The sequence below is a fragment of the Drosophila biarmipes genome, chromosome 3R (assembly GCF_025231255.1).
Source record: "Drosophila biarmipes strain raj3 chromosome 3R, RU_DBia_V1.1, whole genome shotgun sequence".
NCBI lineage: Eukaryota > Metazoa > Arthropoda > Insecta > Diptera > Drosophilidae > Drosophila > Drosophila biarmipes.
In genome coordinates, this window is record NC_066616.1 from 33,495,397 (window position 1) to 33,520,596 (window position 25,200).

At 37.7% G+C, this 25,200-nt stretch overlaps 1 protein-coding gene and 2 long non-coding RNA genes across 3 annotated transcripts; 1 reads left to right on the forward strand and 2 right to left on the reverse strand.

Moving 5' to 3' along the window:
• Positions 1-1,298: 1,298 nt before the first annotated feature.
• On the reverse strand, positions 1,299-15,936 carry LOC108036894 (205 kDa microtubule-associated protein). Its single transcript, XM_017113272.3, has 2 exons — positions 13,719-15,936; positions 1,299-4,358 (listed from the first exon to the last, which is right to left on the reverse strand). The coding sequence occupies exons 1-2, from the start codon at positions 15,435-15,437 to the stop codon at positions 2,469-2,471; spliced, it is 3,609 nt and encodes a 1,202-aa protein (XP_016968761.1). The 5' UTR covers positions 15,438-15,936; the 3' UTR covers positions 1,299-2,468.
• Positions 15,937-15,960: 24 nt separating this feature from the next.
• LOC122819125 (uncharacterized) lies at positions 15,961-17,456 on the forward strand. Its single transcript, XR_006368551.2, has 3 exons — positions 15,961-16,033; positions 17,113-17,229; positions 17,317-17,456. It is a non-coding gene; the product is annotated as an uncharacterized LOC122819125 (long non-coding RNA).
• Positions 17,457-23,218: 5,762 nt separating this feature from the next.
• Positions 23,219-23,562, reverse strand: LOC127011558 (uncharacterized). The gene is made up of 2 exons (XR_007764614.1): positions 23,446-23,562; positions 23,219-23,358 (listed from the first exon to the last, which is right to left on the reverse strand). It is a non-coding gene; the product is annotated as an uncharacterized LOC127011558 (long non-coding RNA).
• Positions 23,563-25,200: the final 1,638 nt, after the last annotated feature.

The following is a 25,200-nucleotide window of genomic DNA, read 5'->3' on the forward strand; positions in this document are numbered from 1 at the left end:
TTTTAAAGCATCCGTTCTAGAGATATTTGTAAAAGTAATTATATATGTATTTTGTATGAATTTTATAACCAAGAATTCAAAATATTTAAAACAGGAAAAAAATATAACTTTTAGTTTGCCCTTGCAACAATAACAAAATTATTTTTAAAAAATAAGACTTTTGGGAAGTTGCTCAATAATAGCTTAAAACCTGAGACGGTTATGCGTAGAAGCGGAAAGAAGGACGGACGGTCTGTGCTTATTACTTATAGAGTTAAAAAGTCTCCTCTGCCTTGCAAGCTTCGAACTGAAAAAATAATTATTTCCTCAAAGCTATGCAAATGCAACTTAAGAAATTTGCACATTTTGAGTACTTACTTGAATTACTTATCAAAGCAACCCCGAATACAGTTGCAGTTCAGTATGAAATTCATTTATGTTTTTAACTTTTATTCGTAATATATTTTTTGTAGTATTTTATTATTTTTGTTCTTGTTACTACATGGTCACAAATAAGATCTTGGATAGATATTTATCGTTTTAAATAAGTATTTTTGGTTTATGTATATTTGTTGTAAATTTAATTTCGGATAGTGCTTTCATTTTCCATAATGGTTAGCATTTTGAGAATTGTTTATGCACGTAAGTATGTGTACATATTTGTAAATATATATAAAAAGAAAGTTCCTTTGACTTAATGCAACGGAAATAATGCACTAGCCAACTAAAAGCAAGCCACCCTGGTTTGTCAAGAGGCCAATCGGCCGGCAGTGTAGGTTATGAGTCACCTAATCAGTCTGTTCATGAAGATGTTGGAAATGATTTCGATTGATTTGTATTTTAGTCCATTCAAGCGAAACAAATTGTGCCCGTAGTTTCAGGGGGTTGCTGCTCTGTTTTGTTGGCTATGTCCCAAGTCTCTCTGTCTCATGTTGTCTTCGACTTTTTTAATACATGTAATATAAATATCATTAAGCTTAGATGGAAAACCACTAATAATAAGGCAAATTAAAGGGAAGGGCACTGGGCGGGGACTTCGGCAAAACCATAATGCAAATCAACTAACTCTTTAAACTAGACAACTAGATCAATAGGTACCCATTAGCGGGTATATTTGATGTATATTTGATTTATATAAAGGCAAATTTTCAACATTAGCAACTTAGTCTCTAAAAATATCCATTCGGGGTTCACTTTCACGAAAGCAGGCATAATTGGTTTCTCGTACAATAAATTCGAGTCGTTGACATCTCCTTCCACGTAATCAAATAGTTTTTAAACAAAAATGAAAAGTTATCGAAAATAAAACAACTAAAAAGTATAATTCTGTTTTAAGTATTTTTTTGTTCATTTTTTTTTTTAATTTATAATATCGTTTTAAACATACATGTATAGAGTGCGTATAGGGGTGTTTGAGTTACATTCAATTCTGTTGCTTTCTGTTTCGTGTGGCATAATCAACAAATTATAAAATAATAATACACTTCGACCTAGGTCACAAAAAGTAAAAGCCAAACGCATTTAAAAATGTTTTAAATAAATATCCTTCACATTTGTTTCTTCAATTTAAAATTTAACACTGGATAAGAGTTTTTTCTCGTTAATAACCAAAGATGAACATGTTTTTAGTGCTGCTCAATTACCACGTTTTCTTTTTGATCCAACTTCAGTAATAAGTGGTTTCTAACAAAAAAAGAAGAAACGAATACAGAAAGTGGACACCAAGTTAATTTATGTGTTTGAGTATGTAAGAACTTGGTGGTAGGATTTTTTTTTAGATTCCTATCCATTGTTTTAGTGATTAGCAGTCTACGGCTTCAGCTGCCCAAATTGCGTTGTATTTTGTTGGATTAGTTTTGATTCGTTTTAAGTTTTCGTTACATACGTGTTAAGACGCCGACTAAGAGCTACAGTTAAACTTGGATTATAATTCTTTTTCTTGTTCTTGCTACACGACAATTTTAATTTTGTATTTTTTTTAGTAAAATTCTTTACTTTTTGCTTATTTATTTTTTCTTTAAAATGACAATTGTTATCTGTTGATTATATCGACGCCACTTTGCTGCTTATTACGAAGCGTTGCCACAATTCGACACAATTTTCTTTTACCACACGAGCAAAAATAACAGCGTGAGGAACAATTAATAAATAAAACATCTTACATCTTAAACAAAACGGAGCACTTAGTGACATTTGCTTCATTTTCTTCACAAAGTAGCACACAAATTATTTCGCTCGTGGCCCATTTTAATAAAATATATTAATAGATAGAAATATATAGCAAGAAATCAAAGATGTAATCGAATATAACTAAATCCAATTAGTAGCAATTTATAAATTGGTTATCAGTATGCTGATGCCGTTTTTCGTTTTTTCATTCATTTGATCGTGACTCGTTATTTTTTGTTCTCGCTAAATACTTTTGCGTAATATGTTTATAATATTAGTAAAGTAGCATTAGCTCTGTGATCCAGAAACTGGGATGTAATTTAAAAATCCAAAAGGGACGCCTCCGCATTTTGTGCAGGTTGCTCGGGAACAGATTGTGCCTCCTCAAAGTCGTGAAGGCCATTTCCATTTTGCCTGCTGGCTTCCTCCGCATTACCATTGGTTGTTGCAGTGGTACTAGGTGGAGCCACTCCTGCTGCCCTGATTGGGGTGGCTCCCTTTAGGGGTGTAGACTTTCGCGCTTTTAGTACAGCTGGCGATGCTTTATTCGTAACGCTTTCTTTGGGTTTTGGTGTCAGCGGCTTGGAGGCTGCTTTGACTGGCGATGTCTTCGAAGGCGATGTCTTCTTCAGAGTAGCCGCGGTTGTCCCAGAGGAGCTGCTAGAAACCAGCCTTCGCGTGGTACTTGCGTTGCTAATGGATGAGCTTGCCGAGTGATTAAACTTCGGAGCGGGGCGAGCGGTAAATGTTTTTGTGATCGTTGTGGTTGTAGTGGTTGTGGTGGAGCTGGAGCTGGTTGTCTTGCCCAATTGCCCATTGACTGCAGGCTTGGTTGGACTGCGAGCTGAGAGAGAAGTGACATTTGTGCTGGGCACCTTGCGCACAGTAGTGGTGCCGGAAGTGGCGCGAGGCGACAAAGTCTTCGGCTTGGCTGGGGCTGTCGAAGTGACGGCCAGCCGTGGTTTGGATGTAGCACCGCTGTTAGGAGCCGATCCAGTCCCTGGTGCATTTGCAGCTGGTCTGCGAGCAGTGGAGCTCACTCCAATTCCTGATCCGGTTCCACCTGTGGCTGGTTTGCGAGCTGGAGCGCTGGTCAAAGGGCGAGCTGTAGTCCTGGTTCCGCTTCCAGATACAGTTCCCAAAGCAGTTCCACTTGCAGCCGGCTTATTAGCTGCGGGTTTGGCCCCTAATGTCACCTTGCTCGCAGGAGCAGTGGCCGGTCGTGTGCTGCTTAACTTGGGCACAGGTTTTGCTGAGGCTGATGCATTGCTGCTGAGTGGTTTCCGAGTGGTTGTTGTTGGTGGAGCTGCAGTCGAAAGTTTGGAAGCTGTACTTGTAGTTTTGGTTGCAACGGGAGCGGTGCGTGGACGACCAGCGACCGACTTATTTGCTCCGGCAACAGATGAGGAGCTCGTTGTGGATGTCTTGACTGCAGAGGCTGCTAATTTAGGTTTAGCAGTGGCTCCTGTTTTAGTCGTTGAATTGGATTTAGTTGCAGCGGCAACAACAGCTGCAGTAACAGTGGCAACAGAAGCTACTTCAGCTAGGGGTACCGTAACTTCATCTTCGTTTTTGGTTTCTGGAACAGGGTCCACTGAAGGCTCATTACTCGGGAGCACATCTTCTTCAATTTCAGAAATAGCCGTATTTTTTGCAGCTTCGGACAAAAACTCCTCACCTGCTGCAGACAGAGGCTCCCCTATAGCAGCAGACAGTAGTTGCTCCTCGGGATCAGCATGCTGTTCTTTGATAGAGGCAAACTCTTCAGATATGATTTTCTTGTCAGAGGCAAGTTCTTCTTTCTCGACAACGACGTCTGCCACAGCGGGCAGCAGCTCCTCCTCTGAAGCGGAAAACTGTTTGTCTTCGGAATCAAAATTTCCAATAGCGTGTTGATCCTCTTTTGTGTCCTCCACTTCCTCTGTAGTGTTATTAGCAACCTTATCACATAAATCGAACTTTGAAGGAACACTAGATAAGCCCACGTATTGCTCCTCCACTAGTTCCTCCCGCAGTTGAAGTTCTTGAAAGTTGGTGGCCAGAGTCTCTGGCTGATGAAGAGAAGGATCGTCCTCCGCTTTCTCCACCGACAAGTGCGCGGGCGTAAAGGGCTGGGCAAACGGATTAATACCTTGCTTCGCTGCAGATATTTCGTCATCCATTTGAGCTTCAGAGCCAGGAACTGCATTAAAGGCAGCATACTCCTCCATCTGAAAGATACAGTATTTATGTGGAGTAAAAAACAACTTATGGGAGAATAAATTTATGAGCCATGCTAAAAAATGCTATACTTAGACACTGGTAGTATTGGTATTAAGCTGGTGTGTGAGACACCCCAAACAAGTGGTGGGGTACACGTCTTTATCACCACCAAAAATAATGCCCAGTATGCTCGGCGTCAATCTCTCTTTTCTCTCTCCGCTGTACTTCCCTAACAACTTTTACGTGTTGTTAAATCGACAATTGCAATAAGCTTTGCATCAAACACATCTTCGGTTGTTCTCGAACAAAAAAAGCCAACGGTTGGTAATTGGGACGGTGTTACTTATGGCTTTATTTCATTAAAATATCTTGCAGTACCAGTTACCAAGAAATTTCGCCCTTCGGATAACGGGCGAGGAAAATAAATCACACTTGGCACAGCACAAAACCACTACCATATACATAAGTATATAAGACGAACTAAACAAAAGCGCGTAGGGCATATTATTAGGGTTTTCCCAAATCCAAGGTAATACTTTATAAACGCTATATGTAACGGGTGTAACATTTAATTTTTAGTATTATTAATATAATAATCAAAGTAATATTAGTAATATCAAAATTCATAATATAACGACCATTTCAATATCGACCAACTAGTTTTGACTACGAATAAGAAAAAGCATTTTCCCAATCATGTCTTTTGCATTAAACGGCTGCGTTTTCTCAAGTGGGATTTTATTCTTAAGGGGTTGACCCCTGCACACGCATTACCAGTACAAATAACTTATATAATGACATCACCAAACCAGGGGAAAGCTTACCTTGTGAAAGTGAGAAAGGTAGGCAGCAGAACAAAGTAAAGTACTTGACTTCAACTCAAATATAAATAATACCACGTGACTCATCGAACGTATACCTTTTCTTATTTAGCTGGGACAAAATAATGAGGTTTGAAAGAAGATACAACCTCGATTTTAAAAAAATATTGGCATCCATGCATTGCTTCAATAGTTTTCATGAGATTTGGATGGATATGGAGATATGGACTAAGCGGAAAAACCTACGAACAGTCACAAAAACAAAGACGAATACAAGGAAGGGAAATATACAGAGGATGGAAAAGATTTCAGTGCCTTAGTGTAGTGACATGACGATAGTTGCGGACTCTACCACCAAAGCAGGAAGAGATGGGACGGGTTGGTGTAGCATTAAAATTTTTTCCGGCACTTTTCTCTACCACGCAAGACTATCTCTCAGCACCGAAAGCAGTGCGCTGAGGAAATCTTAAATGTCATTGACCAGTAAATGCCACCAGCAGGGGCCATTTGCCATCGGTCGGTGCCCGTCCCCAGATACACTCTCCCAGTTTCCCTTACGAGTTCCCAATTCCTTGTTGCTAGTTGCTCACTTTTAGCCCACTCGCTCAATTGCTAGCCGGCTGACTTTCTTTTACTGCACTTCGAAAAAATGTGTTTCATTTGGAAAGACTTTTATTTTAGGAATCTGCTGATGGTGCAAACAACTTCCCTTACTACTACTTAGTTCAATTTCAGAACGCTCCAGTAGATTCGTATCAACAAATATTTCTTATCACAAATATTTCCCTAGTCAATGTAGATATTTTGTCAATATAAAACAAATTTTAGAAGTGCTCAGAAAACTTTAAAGCTGTGTGTTATTTCCCCTAGTGTAGTCCCCACTCGCTATTCTCGGTTTGGACTGTTGCTCAAGCGTAATGGGGTTAAAAGTGAGCTGAAGCGAATAAGACCAAAAGGCATAAAACACAAAACTGGGCTTAGGCAGATAAGAACTCTCTTGGCTTAGTTCAAGCCTTAGTTACTGACCATGACTCATGCCCGAATTTCAAGATTACTAATCACCAAAAGTGAAGTAATATACTTTTTAAATATAGCATGGGCTTGCTGCTCCTCCGCTAGTCCTATCAGTGCTGGTCGAACTATAATAGCAGCGATTATTGTTCAGAATTTTATCAGCACCGAAACTTAAGTTTGCAGCTTTTGGTAAATGGAATTCAAAGATTGCCTTTCACGCTGTTCTTTTTACTCTCGCAAATAATATATTTAACAAACACAAACGATTCCATACTCGCAAAATCTATTTAGTATGGAAGAAAACGCGTGAAAAAAGAGTTACAGTGAGTCACTCGTAGGTCTTTGCATTAGTGTTTGAGAAGAGGGGTGTGTGTCTGCCCAAAGCCGCACAGGGAACGCGGCGATGACATCAACAATTTGAAATTGGAAACAAAAACAGTGCCAATTTTTAGGTTTGATAAAGGCGGTCAGTACACAGAAAATTAAGTAGAAGAAGAAAGTTGACGTAAACTTGAGAGAGTGCCAATAGTACAGTGGGGTAGGCTACGCGGAAAGAGAGAAAGAATCGCACATGATTTGTACACATAAACAAAAATATCAAGTTCAACAGATGGCGGATATTTGAATGACGAGGTTTAAGTGAAATCACAATCTCTCTCAAAAATGGAAGAACACGCTCAGAGCAGCAAAGAACAAATGTATTCAAGCAATAACATATGCTCTAAACGACGATATTTATTTACGCTAAAATTTCCCTTAAAATATTGATTGATAGATCAAACTTCATTTCAGAAAATAAAAAATTTGATTATATGATTACGTAGAAGTTATTGGCCGTAAGGTTCGGTAGTTTCCTCTCTGTCTCCACGCACTATTAGAATTTAAAATTCGATGAGGCTCGCTAAAAGATCCAAAAGCGGATTGAGTACATCGGGTTAGAAAAGGCAGCTAGCAACCGTACCCAAAAACGGAATGCAATTGACAATCTCTAATTGTTTTTGGCTATAGGACCGCTCACAAATAGGCACACAACAAAATAAAATTACAATCGATATTATATATATATAATAAAGATTACCTTAAGGTCAGGGAAAGAAACAGTCAGTAAGATTATTTTTCGGTCTGATTAATTACCGCCTAAAAACAGAGATTTATTTAGTTAGGACTAATTGTACAGTGCAGGACACAAAAGTTTAATTAGATTTCCCATATAAAGAGGAAGACATTTCACATTTTATTAGACATGCGGATGTAGTGACGAGCGCTTCTTGTGGCTTTGTAATTTCTATTTTTAAAATAGCGAAAAGTTTTGTCCAATCGGGAAGAACGTGAAGAACAGAACACAAATATTGTGAGTCAGTCAATTGTGCCGTCTTTAGTTAAAGTGATATCATATTTAAAGCAAATTGAATGAATTAGACATTTAGGTTTAGGGGACAGTGGGTTATGGGTAGTAAAGGATCAATAATCTAGAGTGACTCGGCGACCTAAACCGATCCACAAAATTTTTATGAGCCAAATGTTTAATAAATTGTGAGAAACTAAATTTCTGAAAAAAAAAATGTAAGCTAAACAATAATTCATTAAGTCCCCTCTTTCAAGTTTTTCTGTGCTGCACTTATTACAGGCCAACAATTTTAAAATTGTTTGGCAATCGGAAAGAGAGGCAAGTTGCAACACACACACAACCACGGAACACGCAATATGTTGTCGGAGTACAAACTAAGATGCACTGAGATGAATTGGATGCGATTATCGTTTTAAATATAACTTTTCTGTCATTCCCCTTGTCAGATTGAGGGTTGACACCCGGATGGGAAACATTTGTAAACGTTTTTGGTTGGTATTTTTACGTATCTGAAATATGTCAATTGGGCGTGGTTCCAGTTCCTCCATTGGCCTCATAAATTTAGATTCGACAATTAGAGATATTTTTTAAAACAACTAAGGTCTGGACAGCGTAGACTGCCAGTCAATGAATTATATTAAGGCTGTCGCATAAAAAAGTAAAAACAGCTGAACAATGAAAAAGTTTAATGAAAACGGAAAAAATACTAGACACAGCGCAAATTGTGTAGGAAAACCGGCAAAGAGCCGTGGCAACTTTTCGCAACCCAGACAAAATAACAAATCAGAAAAGAAGCGAAGAAAATAAGGGGTCTGACAAAGGGGCAGGCAAGACACAGTACCCAAAAAGTGTTGCAAAACCACGCTGCACATAATAATGACTATGAGTCTTCATAAGAGCGAGATGAAGTTTACCTGAAAGCTATGTGAAAAATACTGAACAAACAACAATGGCTTCAGTGACTACAGAACTCTAGTTTAGTTTACCAATTTTAATCCCTAACGCAGATTTTCTTTGTGATAAGCATCAATATAAATTTGAGCCAAACAGCGCGAAGCAAAGTATTTGCCACCCTCCATACATAATCGAAATGAATAAGTCGATTTTTTTAGCAAACTCCTTTTCTGCCAGCTTAGAACTTGCTGGGTCCACTTCAATTGATGGTTGATAATCCAACACTGTCAATTAAATGCAATAACTTGTTGATAAATATATTTTTTATGGAAGTGAGAAAAGTTTTATACAAAGTGATTACCCATCTAAGCGCTCATACGAATTATGTATACCCTTTCACTCTACGAGTAACGGGTATAAAAAGCAATGTGGTAAATGCGCCGACATGAAACCGATTTAACATCACCACTTCCATGACTTGGCTTCGATTTTCCGATTTTTCCTTTCCTAACATTTTTTTGTGAAAGTATAGAACGAGTGCAAAAATGAACGAAAAGATACCATTAAATAATATGGAGGCAAGATAGATACATACACATAGAAGGCAACCGCACTGCAGTCGGATAAACACATTAGAACGGAGCCGCAGCCATGAAATTGACTGGCTTTCTTGGTCAACTCGGACCTAAAGTCCGATCATAAACCGAAACACTCGAAAGCAAAGGCCCCTATTAACAATAAAACGGTGAGCTGGAAGATGAATGAAAAAGAGGGGAAGAGAAAATAGGAGTCAAACTAGCAAATTCATAATAAAGCAAAACGTGAAACACAAGAAGAGTGAGCAGCAAGCAGGCAGCTACACTTTGCACAGGCCAAAAAATTGTTAATGGTGCAAATGGTAGTAAAACACCTGGCTAAGTTTGTTGGCCAGTACACGAACATTGGTTTGGCGCTTGGAAAAAGAAGCGGCAAATAGCCCGTAGCAAAACGGACGAGAGCAACGCTCTCTTGCCAGTTCTTATTTTATGACTTTGTTACATTGCTCTTCCCGAGCTCTAGACAAAATTCAAGGCAAGACATAAAGCCTTGTGGCTAGTGGCCACTTCTTCTGGTCTTCTTATCTTATTATCTAATATATCCATCAAGAACGGATAAATAGCATTTATCATGGAAAGCTTCCAACGGCGATAGCTGGAAAGGTGTTTCATTGGGCTCTTTCTGGCTTGTCCTTCACTTAACAGCACTTTTTCTGTATTTTTCAGAAGGCTGTCGGTGAACACTCCGGAGGCATGAGTTCGTGCCAAAAAACCCCTTTACTTCTACTTCCTCCAGCAACGATAAAATATCTATTTATATGCCAGGAGATGAGACGACATATGCCATCAACTACCGTACCCTGCAAGACGGCCCCCTGACATCCAGCATCCAACTCAGAACACAGCTATCCAAGCGCTGCAGGGGCCAAACTGCATCCACAGAACATGTAGCGACATCTTGTCTCTCGCCTTTTTGAATAATTATTTTATGTACGTAAATTTCTGAGTGTGGTGTACGAAAAGCTATTGAACTTGGCACTTGGCGGAGGATTTTTGCATTTTATAAATACACGCTGACCGAGAGGCAAGAAGATTGGCAATTCAACCGAGCGAAGTAAGTGCATTCGCACAGCTGCAGCCATTGAAATTTTATCACTAAATTTTAGCATATGACAGCACTTGCTAATATCTGAAATTTAGTTTCCATTTTCCATTTCCATTTTTAACAAATGCCTAATGTATTGATTTAGGGTTGAATTTATACAAAGTTCCTAGATTTAGTTTTAATAAAAGTAACGACGCTTTTCCTATATTTTGCACCGCAACTGTCTATAGCTTATGTGTTTGAGAAGAAATGTAAATTTAGAAGGGGCACTTATAGCAAGTCTGCATGAGATAATATATCTGCAATCCCCTACTCATGATGATGCTGAAAGCATTTTCTTTTGAACGCTACAATTAATCGTCCTGAGTTGGGCGACCCTGTGTTGTGCTGCTCTTTCTCCGTTTGCGCCTCTTTCTGGCCAGGTTGCATGGCCAAGCGGGTTTCAAGTGCTTCCCAGCCAGCGCAAATCAACTCCACTCCAGTCAACCCACACAGCAAAATCTGCAGCAGCGCCACAGCAACAATCATATTGCAGCACCATTTTTTCTTCGGCCTGCAATTGTTCCGCTTTTTTGAACCTCCATCGGCTTTCAGAAAACCGTAAAATTAAACAAGTTTTTTACACATGCACAAACGGAGTTACACAAACGTTAAACTCTCACAATAGCGTTTAATTACCATACCGTTTTTTAATTCAAATAAAGATTAAAGTACATGTTCCTAGAAAAAAAAGAAAACCAGCAAGACTTAATTACTCACAAAATTCGTATGTATGTGTGAACTACCAATCAACACAACGCACATTTAAATTTCTGGTACAAAGAAAAGAGTAAAATAATAATAAATATTTAAGACAATAATGATTAACTAATTTTTGATTTCCAACAGTCATTAATACAATTCTTTTACGCATTACTTTACTTGGTACAAAATACTATATCTTTATATGAGGTGCTCAATTGAACCTAAAAACGTCCACCCTAATGTATGTCTGCAAGCAATCGTGTTAGTATGTATATTTTTGAGCGGTCGCTTAGTCACACGCCCGAATTGTGGTTTTAAATTGAAAATTTTCTCGATTATAGGCAGTTACGGAAAAAACATAGACAAAATTATGTGTACATATAGGCGGACCCCATTCCCCTTAAACAAATTAATTAATTTAACTTGTAAAAAAACGTTCTTTTCAAGTCGAAAAATATCCCCCCAAAAGGTTTCTCTGCATCCGCCCCTGTGTGTTCGTATGTATATTTAAACTACATATGTTTATGGCCTGACCAGTTTATCATTCCATCCCATCTAGCACAACAATAATGGAAATTCATGTATATGTAAATTGTATAATTTGTAATTAAGCCAAAAAGGTTTCAGCAAATGTCATGCGAATTGTGTGAACTGCTGCTCTGGCGAAAGTTTTTCAACGGTATGAAACGTATTTGTAATTGTAATTCTATTCGCTTTTTTTTTCTGATTTCCCATCCAGTTTTTCCTTTGAAATTACAACACGAAGACAAAAACTGAGTTATTTTTTACGCGTTAACAAATTTGCGCATTTGTCATGTTTTTCTTAAATGTTTCAGCCGCTTGATTAGAGGCAAGGTGCCTTTGATAAGGCCTGATTTTGAAATTAGCGCTGAGTGATTGATGAAACGGGAGACAAAGTGCAATAAGTGTTAGAATAGGATTGAATAAGAAGCTTGTATAGCTATATTTGTAAAACATTAAGTGTATTATTAATCTTTATATTTACAGCTAAACGAATTTAAAATACCCCTTACTCTACGAGTATCAGGTGACTTCACTAAATCTACACGTATTGGGTCTCGTTCTCTAAAATATTTTTCTATTTTTTAAAGTCATTTGTTTTACTGTACTAGTCATTTGTAATTTATTCAACCCAAATCCTAAAAATGCTCAAAACGGACACTGCCCTAAAACAGTTGAAGAAATTTTTTGATAAAAAATATTCAGTTTATAATTTTAGAGAACTAGCACAAAAACGATGTTGATCAAGCGGACCGTTAGAACGAAAGATATAGCATTTTAAAAAATATTTTTTTAAATTAACAGCAATACTTGGTATCCGGGGAAAAACAGTCGTTCGAAGCAAAATATCAATTTTTTCGAGTTTTAGAATTGGGAGCAAGAAATTCAATGGGTCAAAGGCAATATGCAAGTAACAAAAGTGTAACAAGTGAGCGACAACAAAAATCATTAAAGCTGCAGAGACATGCAAGCGAAAATCTATGACCCAATTAGAGATACCAAGTCATCGCTATTTCTTTTTGCACCCCTCTTTTCCCCACCAACCACGTTTGTATGTATCTCTGTGCAGCTGTTATTTTGTTCTAATTATGAAAGCGTGTCTGTGCGCTGCGAGTGTGTGCACTGGAGCTGGAACTTGCAACGGAGCGAGAAGATTGCCAACTCTGGCAGCAGTTGGCAACGCCATTTACTCTTCTTGTTGCTGTTGCTGTTGCTCGTCGTGCAGACTGCAGACGAAAAGAAGAAGAGAGAGCTGCAGAGAGCCAAGTGCCATTAGAATGCATTGACCGCAGCTCACCAAATTCGCAAACAAAGGGAACGAGGAATCAACAGTTTTGTACTTTCGTAAAATTATTTTTAATTTATTTAAATTAGGACCGGCACATTCCAGAAATGGGTGAGTACCCAAAATGTTGGCAATAGGTTGCCACCCCAATGGGACTGACCTTAAGTACCTTAAATAAAACGCCAACAAAAGTGCCCCCACCGAAGGCAACTCATGTCGCGCCCCGGCTCTCGGCGAGGAAAGCACTTGCGTGTCCTGTTGGGTGTAAAAGTGAGTGGCAGTCGACTCGCAGCACAACACAACCCCACCCAAATGCTCGAACAAAGGGAGAGCGCAGGAGAGCGCACATTTCGAGGGCGACGCGTGAGCGAGCCAAGGAACACACCCCAGGATAAAAATGCAATACTATACACTGTATACTTGGAGGAATGGAGAAATATATATAAATATAGCTTGACGAAGCCTATGAACATTCGCCTGCCTTACAACAAGTGGAACTAGTATTTGTCGTTTTTATTCTACATTTCAATATAAGTTTATATATACTTTTATATATATTTATTATATACTGAACTGCACACTAAGAAATCTTTTAAATTAACATTTTTGTGAAGGACCGGACCGAAGAATTAGCTTCCAGCGCCTCTTCTTTTTTAGATATGAATTTTAGTATGCACCAGCTTTAATTTGTTAAAATAAAATAAATAAAATTTCTGTAAAATTACCAATATTTTCGGTTCAATTGAACCCCAAAAGGGAAAAATGTGAGTTTCTTAAAAAGTTGTAACCCTTATACGAAAGGAGAAAATCATCGCAGGGGGAGTGGGAAGGTTAGGGGTAGCAGCACATGCACAGGCCAGGGGCAGAGACAAAGGAGTATACCAACAAATTTAATGATTATTTTCTACGCCGGTATCCAGGTGAGAGGCAAGGATATGCTCAAGCTGACAGAGGGTAATGCAAGTGAAAGCTGGGGAAGCATGGCATGGAAGCAAATAAGTAAATGACAGCAGCACTCGAACCGAGAGAAAGAGATGACGAGTGCATAATGATGACTTTTGGCACTTTTGCCATTCCCGTTCCTTAGATTCAAGCTTACCTGGGGAGGAGCTCCGACTGAAAAAGGCTCAAAGGGATGGGGTTCCTGATCGATTCTGCTCTCCTCTACCAGCTCCTTGGCGTCCGCAACGAGCTCCGTGGTGTCCTCAACCAGCTCTTTGGTGTCCTCAACCAAATGCTTCTCTTCAGTAGAAGAATGAGGCGAAGGTGTAATGTCCACGATGTCAGCATGCTGGGACTCCAGTTCTAGTTTCGCCACAGGTGAATCTGACTCTGGGCTAAACTGCGGTGCACTGGTGTCCAGCAGCAAACTCTGGTCACCAAAAATATCCGAGCTCTTTGCGGGAAGCTCCTCTTGCTCCTGGGGCTCGTCCTTCTGCGGATCTTGGGACGAATGCTCCAGGTAAAAGGAAGCCTGCATTAGATCCTGCTTAGCGTTGTTGAACAATGACGGCTGATGCTGATCGTGTTGAAACTCCTGCTGGAACTGGAGCTCCTCAGTTGAAGGCGATTGCGAGACATGCTCTTTTTCCTCGACATGGAGCAGTTCCTTCTCTTCACCCGTCTGGGTGGGCAGAGGTTGCACGGAATTCAGGATGTCTTCAATGGAGGCATTGTGATCGGCATAAATCGATTGTTTCATGATATCGTCACTGGCTGGAAGCTGATCCAGATCCATATCCACACTGGTCTCCGGGCCGTGATCCAAAACATCCGCTATAGCAATGGGCTCAGCAGCCCCTACACCGTTCAGCAACTGCATTTCCAGATTTCCCTCGCCAAAAAGGTCAGATTCCTGCTCCAGTTGGTGGGGTCGCTTATCCGCCTCAATGTCGAACTCCCGTTCATCGGGCACTGCAATTGCATCCATATTCTCCCTGGCAGATCCCTTCCGCGGACTCTCCGCCACCAAATCGTCCAAAGGACCACCAGGCAGCAGTTGGCGGGGATTCAGGCCGAGTAGTGGCTCCTCTGCAGCGGGAAGGGGAGAGGTTGGCTGGGAGCCATAGTTAGGCACAAAGGCAACAGCATTGGGATTCAGCTGGGAGTGATTTTCCTCCAGCTCATCGACATAATCACAGTTCTCCTTATTGTCGAAGCCTGCAAGCAACTCTCGGACAACTGGCTTGGCCGCCAGGTCCTCTTGATCTAAGGGCGTGGGATTATTCTCGCTGAGACTGCTGGTTCCGTAGGTAGTGGCCACGGAGCTGGGCTCGTCCTCGTCCTCCTGTTGGAGATCAGAGGTTTGCAACTGCTGCTGTTGATGCTGCTCTACCAACAGTTCCGCCTCCTGGGTTTGTTGCTGATCTTGGGCCACTACCTCGTCCGTGGAAGTGGTCGTGTTGGAGTTCGTGGACAAGTCACCATCGTTCTTGATCACTCCCACGTCCTCCTCGTCGACCAGACTCAGACTAGGGGCACCTCCGTTTCCTAGGACTAGATCCTCAGAGTGCCCGACGGGGCCAAATCCGTTGCCGGTTTCCGATGCCAGAGGAAGCTGCTGCAGCTGCTGCTGCTGTTGGAGCTTCTCGCTTTGCTGCACCTCGTGTATGTACTTCCACTCCTCGTCCTCTTCCCCGTCGTTGTTCTTTTGGTCCGGATCCGATTTGGAGGACGCGATGCCAGGCGCGGAGAGTTCGTCCACGACGGCGTCCGCCAGATGAAGATGATGCTCGGCACCCCCGCTAATCTGCAGACCTTCGGAAAGGCGGTTCTGCAAGTAGTTGTCGAACTGCGCGTTGTCCTCGTGGTGCTCCATCCTCAATGAAATAGGATATTTGTTTCGCCCAACAGAAGAGGTATCGCTCGATGCGAGTGAGATGATTCGGTTTGGATGATTCAGCTGCTCGTGATTCACACGCCACTGCGTTTTATTTCTCGATTCGCCGCTTTTTGGCGTTGCTTTTCTTTTTCTTGCAGATTCTCTCCTCGCACTCACACACACGCACCCGCTCTCGCAACGAAAGAGAGACGCAGGCAGCACAGCCGAGAGCACGAATTGGTTTCTTGTCCTTCCTTCCACTTCCTTCGCCCAGCACTGCGAATCCCACTTGTGGTCTGCGCTTTTACGGCCGAAACGACGCAAATCGCTCTGTAGCTCTTAAACTTCCAGTCTCAGTCTCCCACGCACAGCTCTGAACACTTTCCGACTTTCCGAGTCTTGCCAGTTCGATCAGTTCGGTGCAGATTGCAGTTACTTTTGAACACTTTTGAATAGTTTGCGACCGCCTTCAGACAACAACCACCCAGACGAAAAGAGAGAATTAGTATGGCCGTGCGCGGCAAGACGGAAAATCAGTGGGGACGGAGAACTCGTAAACATCGCAACGTAGTCTCGCCAAAACGTAGGGTAACGTAAGTGTCGGGCAAGAGGGAGACAAAAGATTGCGAAAAGAGGTAATAAGTATGACCAGTCAGAAATGGAGCAACACCGTTACGCAGTTTCAGCAAACGTAAGGGCCAAGTAAGAGTCCGTAAAAGAGGGAGACAAAAGATAACGAGAAAATAGAACTGTAGGACCAGTCCACGGAAAATGTTTAGACCGGCCCGCTAGTGACCGGAAAAATATTTCTTAGTATATCTACGCGTAAACATAAACGTAAGTCACGTAGTTTCAGCAAACGGGAGGGCCAAGTAAGTCTCAGTAAACGAGACAAGAAATGACAACCTAGACGAAAAAAGAAAATCCGTCGTTCGTTACCACCAAAAATACCGACTGTATTTCAACGCGAATCTGAGGAGGGTGTCTTGGCTATCTCTGCCAACATATTTCTGTCTCTCTCTTCGAAAAATACGCGTTCCAAATAAAAATACTAGTTGAATATTTTAGTACCAATTTTGATAAAACTATTTTAATAACGAAATGTAATTAAAAATTAGAAATTTAGTTTAAGATTTAAAGCTGCTAAGTATACTATTATAAATAGATAAGTATAAATAGCAAAACAGAAGCCAAACATATACAAAACACAAAAGGGGATACTCAGCCAGAATAAGTCGCAACCAATTTTGGCGCCATTCAGATAAGTTGAGCTGTGCTTTTCCAATTTCCTCTTCCTCCCCACCGAGTCAGTCGAATCACTTGGAGAAAAAATGTTTAAAAATTTAAATGTAATAAAAATCAATGAAATACTGTTCAAATAGCAGGCACATACGGTGCTTTTTTTTATTTATTATTGTATATTTTTTGATCATTTATAATAACAGCATGTATTTACTAATTATTTCCTCTTTGATAATAATAATTTAAAAAATATATTTTCTCTTCCATACAATTTTTTTTATTATATATTACTACAATAAGTATTACTAGTTACTAATTTTTGGTTTATTATTTTTGTTACATATTTTTTAAAATTTAGGAATTGGTCATTATTTGTTAGTTGTTTTTTAATTATAATAAACTAAGTATTCATAATTTGTATTTTTAGCAGAATGCAGGAATTCTTAGTGAGCGTTGGCGGCCATATTTATTTTCGCGTTCTTCTACTCGCTTGGTGACCAGACCTGCATGTGCGATGCTCGTCACGGACGATAATTGTACACAGAAGGTATAAAAATTGGCGAGCTTTTTGTAAAACTTGTTTGTGGTAGTAATATGTACATTTATCTAATTTATTACTTATATTTCTTCTCAGGTGAACGAACCACAAGAGGAGTAGTGACCAACAAGTATCAACATTAAATTTAGATGAATGGACTAACATTAAATGCGCATGTTTACTTAAGTGAAAAAAAAAACAAAAAACTTCGACAACAATAAATCAATGCCAAAATATATTATATTCAAACTATGAGAATAAGACCCAAAAGAAAAACCAAAGTGTATACTTATATAAAGCCAATTCATAAATCCACAAACAAAAACATGTTCGTATACGTTTGGCCGGTACCACCGGTCTCACATGCATACACATACACACCGCAGTTTCCTTTAAATGAAAAGTTGTATGTTTTTCAGTGTCGGCAATAAAACGGGTAAAAACAATCTTTTAAATATTAAATTTAAAAAAAGAGGAAAAATATTAGAGTGTCAAGTATTAAATGGCCATCGATTCGGACAATGGTCATCAAGAAAATAAATCGGGCACTCAAGAAATCTTTTATGCCTCAGACATAAATTAAAGAGTCAAGATTTAAAATTCAATCGATTCGTAATTTGATAACAAACATAAATACATTGTGATTGTTGGGCTTCGCTGCCAAAAAGCTGGCCTTTTTGTGCAGCTAATAAGCCAGGGTAACGCTCTACAGCAATTTCGGAAAGATCCAAACGAATCTCAAATTTGGCAATTTTTTCAAATTTATAATTTTGTTGTCACAATTTTTTGGCAAAAATTCGACAAAAAATTAAGTGTCTAGATTTAAATTCGAATTCATTGGAAATTTAAATACGAACCCAACTCGGTATGTAACTCTACATTTGGACAATTTGTGGTTTCTTTTGCACAATAAAGGAACTTTTTACTGACAACTGACCTCAAGAAATTATTTATTATTACATAAAACGTATTTTTCTTTGAATCAAAAAATCGTTTAATCTGTTTTCATCTGTACAATTCCTCTTCTTTTTCGTGTTCATTTTTTGGCAGGCCGTTATTAGGCTGCTTTACATATGTACATATTTAAATGCGCAGTACATAACGGGAAGTAACGTGTTTTTCCTCCCCTCTCTCTTGCTCTTTTAATATTGATTTCTCTTTCTTTGTGTTCACTCTCTGTCTCTAAATTCTTCTGTCCCGCATCTTCGATTGAGTGGTGCTCATTAGGAGCGGTGTGTTCAATGGAGGCGGACGTCGCGGACGCAATGTTCTTTAGAAAAATGTAAGTTGGATAATTCTTGTTTATATGTGCCATAGCATGCCTATTTTATTTATTGTAACTGTATGTAAAAGAAAATGTTATACGTGCCTCTATCTAATGTCTTGCACCTATTTTTTCACAGGTAAACGACTCGAAAAATGTTTCTTAATAAATAAATACCTACATGTACATAAGTGGACAAAATTGTTAAAAGTACATGTTTTTTTTTCAGTGAAATAAACAAAAGCATCAATAACGAATGAAAATGTTGTTATTTAATAAACAAATAAATACATACTCAAACATAAGACGACAAAAGTGTTCAAAGTGCAGTTTTTTTTAAGTAAAAAAAGAACATAAACAAAGAATGGGACAATATGTTGTTCTATAATAAATAAATACGTATATATCCACATATACATACATAAGTGGACAAAATTAGTTAAAAGTGCATGTTTTTTTAAGTGAATGGAACAAAAGCAGCAAGAACGGGTGAAAAAGTTGTTCTTTAAATTTAACACACATTTACAATATATTCAAACTACGCTAAAAATACCCAACAGAAAAAACATAGAAAGGTAAATAACATATACGTATATACAAAACAAATTAAAAACAAATTCGTAAGTCCACAAACACATACATATTCATGTAGTTGTGGCCGGTACCACCGGTCATGGAAACATATACAAAGATATTTATATACCCACAAAAAAGACTAGAAACTTACCGCGAATTCCTTTATTATCAGTTTTCTGGTTTTCAGTGTTTTGAAACAGTATTTTTCAAATAAAAAACAATAAAAGAGTTAAAAAATTTGTCGATTGGCTTAAACATATTAATTTAAATAAAGGAGTCATCAAAATGACCTCAACTTTGGCAATTTTTTATATGTCAATATATAATATTAATATTTTTTGGTCAACATTTTTTTTGTACAAGAAACGAATTTTATTTACTGAAAATAGCAGCAAGATGTTATGGGATGTATCTGGGAAAGATCCAATAGAAAATCAACTTCGGCAATTTTTACATATTTTATAATATTGTTGTCATAATTTTTTGACTCTTTGTGCAGCCGTTAACCCAAGCGATCTACAGCAATTTTGGAAAGATCCAAACGTATCTCATCTTCGGCCATTTTTTCATATTATATAATTTTTTATTGTCACAATTTTTGGCAGAAAATTGACAAAAAATTAAGTGTCCAGATTTAAATGCGAATTGATTGACAATTTAAAAACGAACCCAACGCTCTATTTTAGCCTACATATGGACAATTTGTGGCTTTGTTTTGTACAAAAAACTATTTTTTCACCAAAAATTAGCATGAAGAATTCATTGCGAAAACAGTAATTTTTCACTGCGGTTTTTGCTCGCAATTCTGCTGAATTCGGGTTTCCCTACCAAAACGCTGAGGAGTCCACATTTCAATGCAAAATAATTGGGAATTAAAATAAGAACCCAATTTGTGGCGAAAGAAAGGATGGCCGCCAACGCTCTCTCAGAATTGCTGCACTGAGCCAAAAATGCGTAGTATGAATGCTTAGATTATTATAATTGGAAAACAACTAATAAATAATGAATAATTCATTGGTTGTGAATAATATGTAACAAAAATATAAAAAAATTGGAAAAAAAATTACTGTATTGAAGGAGCAAATTAACTTATAATGATTATTGTTAATATTAAAGAGGAAATAATTTATTATTATTTATATAGGAAATAATTAGTAAATGCATATTATTATTATAAATTATCAAAAAATAAATAACTATGAATAAAAAGAAAATGCCTAATAGATGCATGGTATTTTAACAGTATTTCTTTTATTTTTATTACATTTTAATTTTATTCAAATTAACAATTTTTTTTTTTGTAAGTCATTTGACACCCCTCCGAGAGGATGAGTGGAGGGAGGGGTCGGAGAGCTGCTGAGAGTGATGGGGTAATGGCCGAAAGAGAGGGTGTAGGAAAAACACGTTACATTCCCGTTATGTACTGCGCATTTAAATATGTACATATGTAAAGCAGCCTAATAACGGTCTGCCAAAAGAATGAACACGAAAAAGAAAAGGAATTGTACAGATGAAAACAGATTAAACGATTTTTTAATTCCAATTTTTGAAGAATAATACGTATTAATTAATTAATAATTTTTAATAAATAATTTCTTGATGTAAATTTTCAGTTTTAAAAAATTTGTTTATTGTGCAAAACAAAGCCACAAATTGGGTTCTTATTTTAATTCCCAATTATTTTGCATTGAAATGTGGACTCCTCAGCGTTTTGGTAGGGAAACCCCGAATTCAGCAGAATTGCGAGCAAAAACCGCAGTGAAAAATTACTGTTTTCGCAATGAATTCTTCATGCTAATTTTTGGTGAAAAAATAGTTTTTTGTACAAAACAAAGCCACAAATTGTCCATATGTAGGCTAAAATAGAGCGTTGGGTTCGTTTTTTAAATTGTCAATCAATTCGCATTTAAATCTGGACACTTAATTTTTTGTCAATTTTCTGCCAAAAATTGTGACAATAAAAAATTATATAATATGAAAAAATGGCCGAAGATGAGATACGTTTGGATCTTTCCAAAATTGCTGTAGATCGCTTGGGTTAACGGCTGCACAAAGAGTCAAAAAATTATGACAACAATATTATAAAATATGTAAAAATTGCCGAAGTTGATTTTCTATTGGATCTTTCCCAGATACATCCCATAACATCTTGCTGCTATTTTCAGTAAATAAAATTCGTTTCTTGTACAAAAAAAAATGTTGACCAAAAAATATTAATATTATATATTGACATATAAAAAATTGCCAAAGTTGAGGTCATTTTGATGACTCCTTTATTTAAATTAATATGTTTAAGCCAATCGACAAATTTTTTAACTCTTTTATTGTTTTTTATTTGAAAAATACTGTTTCAAAACACTGAAAACCAGAAAACTGATAATAAAGGAATTCGCGGTAAGTTTCTAGTCTTTTTTGTGGGTATATAAATATCTTTGTATATGTTTCCATGACCGGTGGTACCGGCCACAACTACATGAATATGTATGTGTTTGTGGACTTACGAATTTGTTTTTAATTTGTTTTGTATATACGTATATGTTATTTACCTTTCTATGTTTTTTTCTGTTGGGTATTTTTAGCGTAGTTTGAATATATTGTAAATGTGTGTTAAATTTAAAGAACAACTTTTTCACCCGTTCTTGCTGCTTTTGTTCCATTCACTTAAAAAAACATGCACTTTTAACTAATTTTGTCCACTTATGTATGTATATGTGGATATATACGTATTTATTTATTATAGAACAACATATTGTCCCATTCTTTGTTTATGTTCTTTTTTTTACTTAAAAAAAACTGCACTTTGAACACTTTTGTCGTCTTATGTTTGAGTATGTATTTATTTGTTTATTAAATAACAACATTTTCATTCGTTATTGATGCTTTTGTTTATTTCACTGAAAAAAAAAACATGTACTTTTAACAATTTTGTCCACTTATGTACATGTAGGTATTTATTTATTAAGAAACATTTTTCGAGTCGTTTACCTGTGAAAAAATAGGTGCAAGACATTAGATAGAGGCACGTATAACATTTTCTTTTACATACAGTTACAATAAATAAAATAGGCATGCTATGGCACATATAAACAAGAATTATCCAACTTACATTTTTTCTAAAGAACATTGCGTCCGCGACGTCCGCCTCCATTGAACCACACCGCTCCTAATGAGCACCACTCAATCGAAGATGCGGGACAGAAGAATTTAGAGACAGAGAGTGAACACAAAGAAAGAGAAATCAATATTAAAAGAGCAAGAGAGAGGGGAGGAAAAACACGTTACTTCCCGTTATGTACTGCGCATTTAAATATGTACATATGTAAAGCAGCCTAATAACGGCCTGCCAAAAAATGAACACGAAAAAGAAGAGGAATTGTACAGATGAAAACAGATTAAACGATTTTTTGATTCAAAGAAAAAATACGTTTTATGTAATAATAAATAATTTCTTGAGGTCAGTTGTCAGTAAAAAGTTCCTTTATTGTGCAAAAGAAACCACAAATTGTCCAAATGTAGAGTTACATACCGAGTTGGGTTCGTATTTAAATTTCCAATGAATTCGAATTTAAATCTAGACACTTAATTTTTTGTCGAATTTTTGCCAAAAAAATTGTGACAACAAAATTATAAATTTGAAAAAAATTGCCAAATTTGAGATTCGTTTGGATCTTTCCGAAATTGCTGTAGAGCGTTTACCCTGGCTTATTAGCTGCACAAAAAGGCCAGCTTTTTGGCAGCGAAGCCCAACAATCACAATGTATTTATGTTTGTTATCAAATTACGAATCGATTGAATTTTAAATCTTGACTCTTTAATTTATGTCTGAGGCATAAAAGATTTCTTGAGTGCCCGATTTATTTTCTTGATGACCATTGTCCGAATCGATGGCCATTTAATACTTGACACTCTAATATTTTTCCTCTTTTTTTAAATTTAATATTTAAAAGATTGTTTTTACCCGTTTTATTGCCGACACTGAAAAACATACAACTTTTCATTTAAAGGAAACTGCGGTGTGTATGTGTATGCATGTGAGACCGGTGGTACCGGCCAAACGTATACGAACATGTTTTTGTTTGTGGATTTATGAATTGGCTTTATATAAGTATACACTTTGGTTTTTCTTTTGGGTCTTATTCTCATAGTTTGAATATAATATATTTTGGCATTGATTTATTGTTGTCGAAGTTTTTTGTTTTTTTTTTCACTTAAGTAAACATGCGCATTTAATGTTAGTCCATTCATCTAAATTTAATGTTGATACTTGTTGGTCACTACTCCTCTTGTGGTTCGTTCACCTGAGAAGAAATATAAGTAATAAATTAGATAAATGTACATATTACTACCACAAACAAGTTTTACAAAAAGCTCGCCAATTTTTATACCTTCTGTGTACAATTATCGTCCGTGACGAGCATCGCACATGCAGGTCTGGTCACCAAGCGAGTAGAAGAACGCGAAAATAAATATGGCCGCCAACGCTCACTAAGAATTCCTGCATTCTGCTAAAAATACAAATTATGAATACTTAGTTTATTATAATTAAAAAACAACTAACAAATAATGACCAATTCCTAAATTTTAAAAAATATGTAACAAAAATAATAAACCAAAAATTAGTAACTAGTAATACTTATTGTAGTAATATATAATAAAAAAAATTGTATGGAAGAGAAAATATATTTTTTAAATTATTATTATCAAAGAGGAAATAATTAGTAAATACATGCTGTTATTATAAATGATCAAAAAATATACAATAATAAATAAAAAAAAGCACCGTATGTGCCTGCTATTTGAACAGTATTTCATTGATTTTTATTACATTTAAATTTTTAAACATTTTTTCTCCAAGTGATTCGACTGACTCGGTGGGGAGGAAGAGGAAATTGGAAAAGCACAGCTCAACTTATCTGAATGGCGCCAAAATTGGTTGCGACTTATTCTGGCTGAGTATCCCCTTTTGTGTTTTGTATATGTTTGGCTTCTGTTTTGCTATTTATACTTATCTATTTATAATAGTATACTTAGCAGCTTTAAATCTTAAACTAAATTTCTAATTTTTAATTACATTTCGTTATTAAAATAGTTTTATCAAAATTGGTACTAAAATATTCAACTAGTATTTTTATTTGGAACGCGTATTTTTCGAAGAGAGAGACAGAAATATGTTGGCAGAGATAGCCAAGACACCCTCCTCAGATTCGCGTTGAAATACAGTCGGTATTTTTGGGTGGTAACGAACGACGGATTTTCTTTTTTCGTCTAGGTTGTCATTTCTTGTCTCGTTTACTGAGACTTACTTGGCCCTCCCGTTTGCTGAAACTACGTGACTTACGTTTATGTTTACGCGTAGATATACTAAGAAATATTTTTCCGGTCACTAGCGGGCCGGTCTAAACATTTTCCGTGGACTGGTCCTACAGTTCTATTTTCTCGTTATCTTTTTGTCTCCCTCTTTTACGGACTCTTACTTGGCCCTTACGTTTGCTGAAACTGCGTAACGGTGTTGCTCCATTTCTGACTGGTCATACTTATTACCTCTTTTCGCAATCTTTTGTCTCCCTCTTGCCCGACACTTACGTTACCCCTACGTTTTGGCGAGACTACGTTGCGATGTTTACGAGTTCTCCGTCCCCACTGATTTTCCGTCTTGCCGCGCACGGCCATACTAATTCTCTCTTTTCGTCTGGGTGGTTGTTGTCTGAAGGCGGTCGCAAACTATTCAAAAGTGTTCAAAAGTAACTGCAATCTGCACCGAACTGATCGAACTGGCAAGACTCGGAAAGTCGGAAAGTGTTCAGAGCTGTGCGTGGGAGACTGAGACTGGAAGTTTAAGAGCTACAGAGCGATTTGCGTCGTTTCGGCCGTAAAAGCGCAGACCACAAGTGGGATTCGCAGTGCTGGGCGAAGGAAGTGGAAGGAAGGACAAGAAACCAATTCGTGCTCTCGGCTGTGCTGCCTGCGTCTCTCTTTCGTTGCGAGAGCGGGTGCGTGTGTGTGAGTGCGAGGAGAGAATCTGCAAGAAAAAGAAAAGCAACGCCAAAAAGCGGCGAATCGAGAAATAAAACGCAGTGGCGTGTGAATCACGAGCAGCTGAATCATCCAAACCGAATCATCTCACTCGCATCGAGCGATAC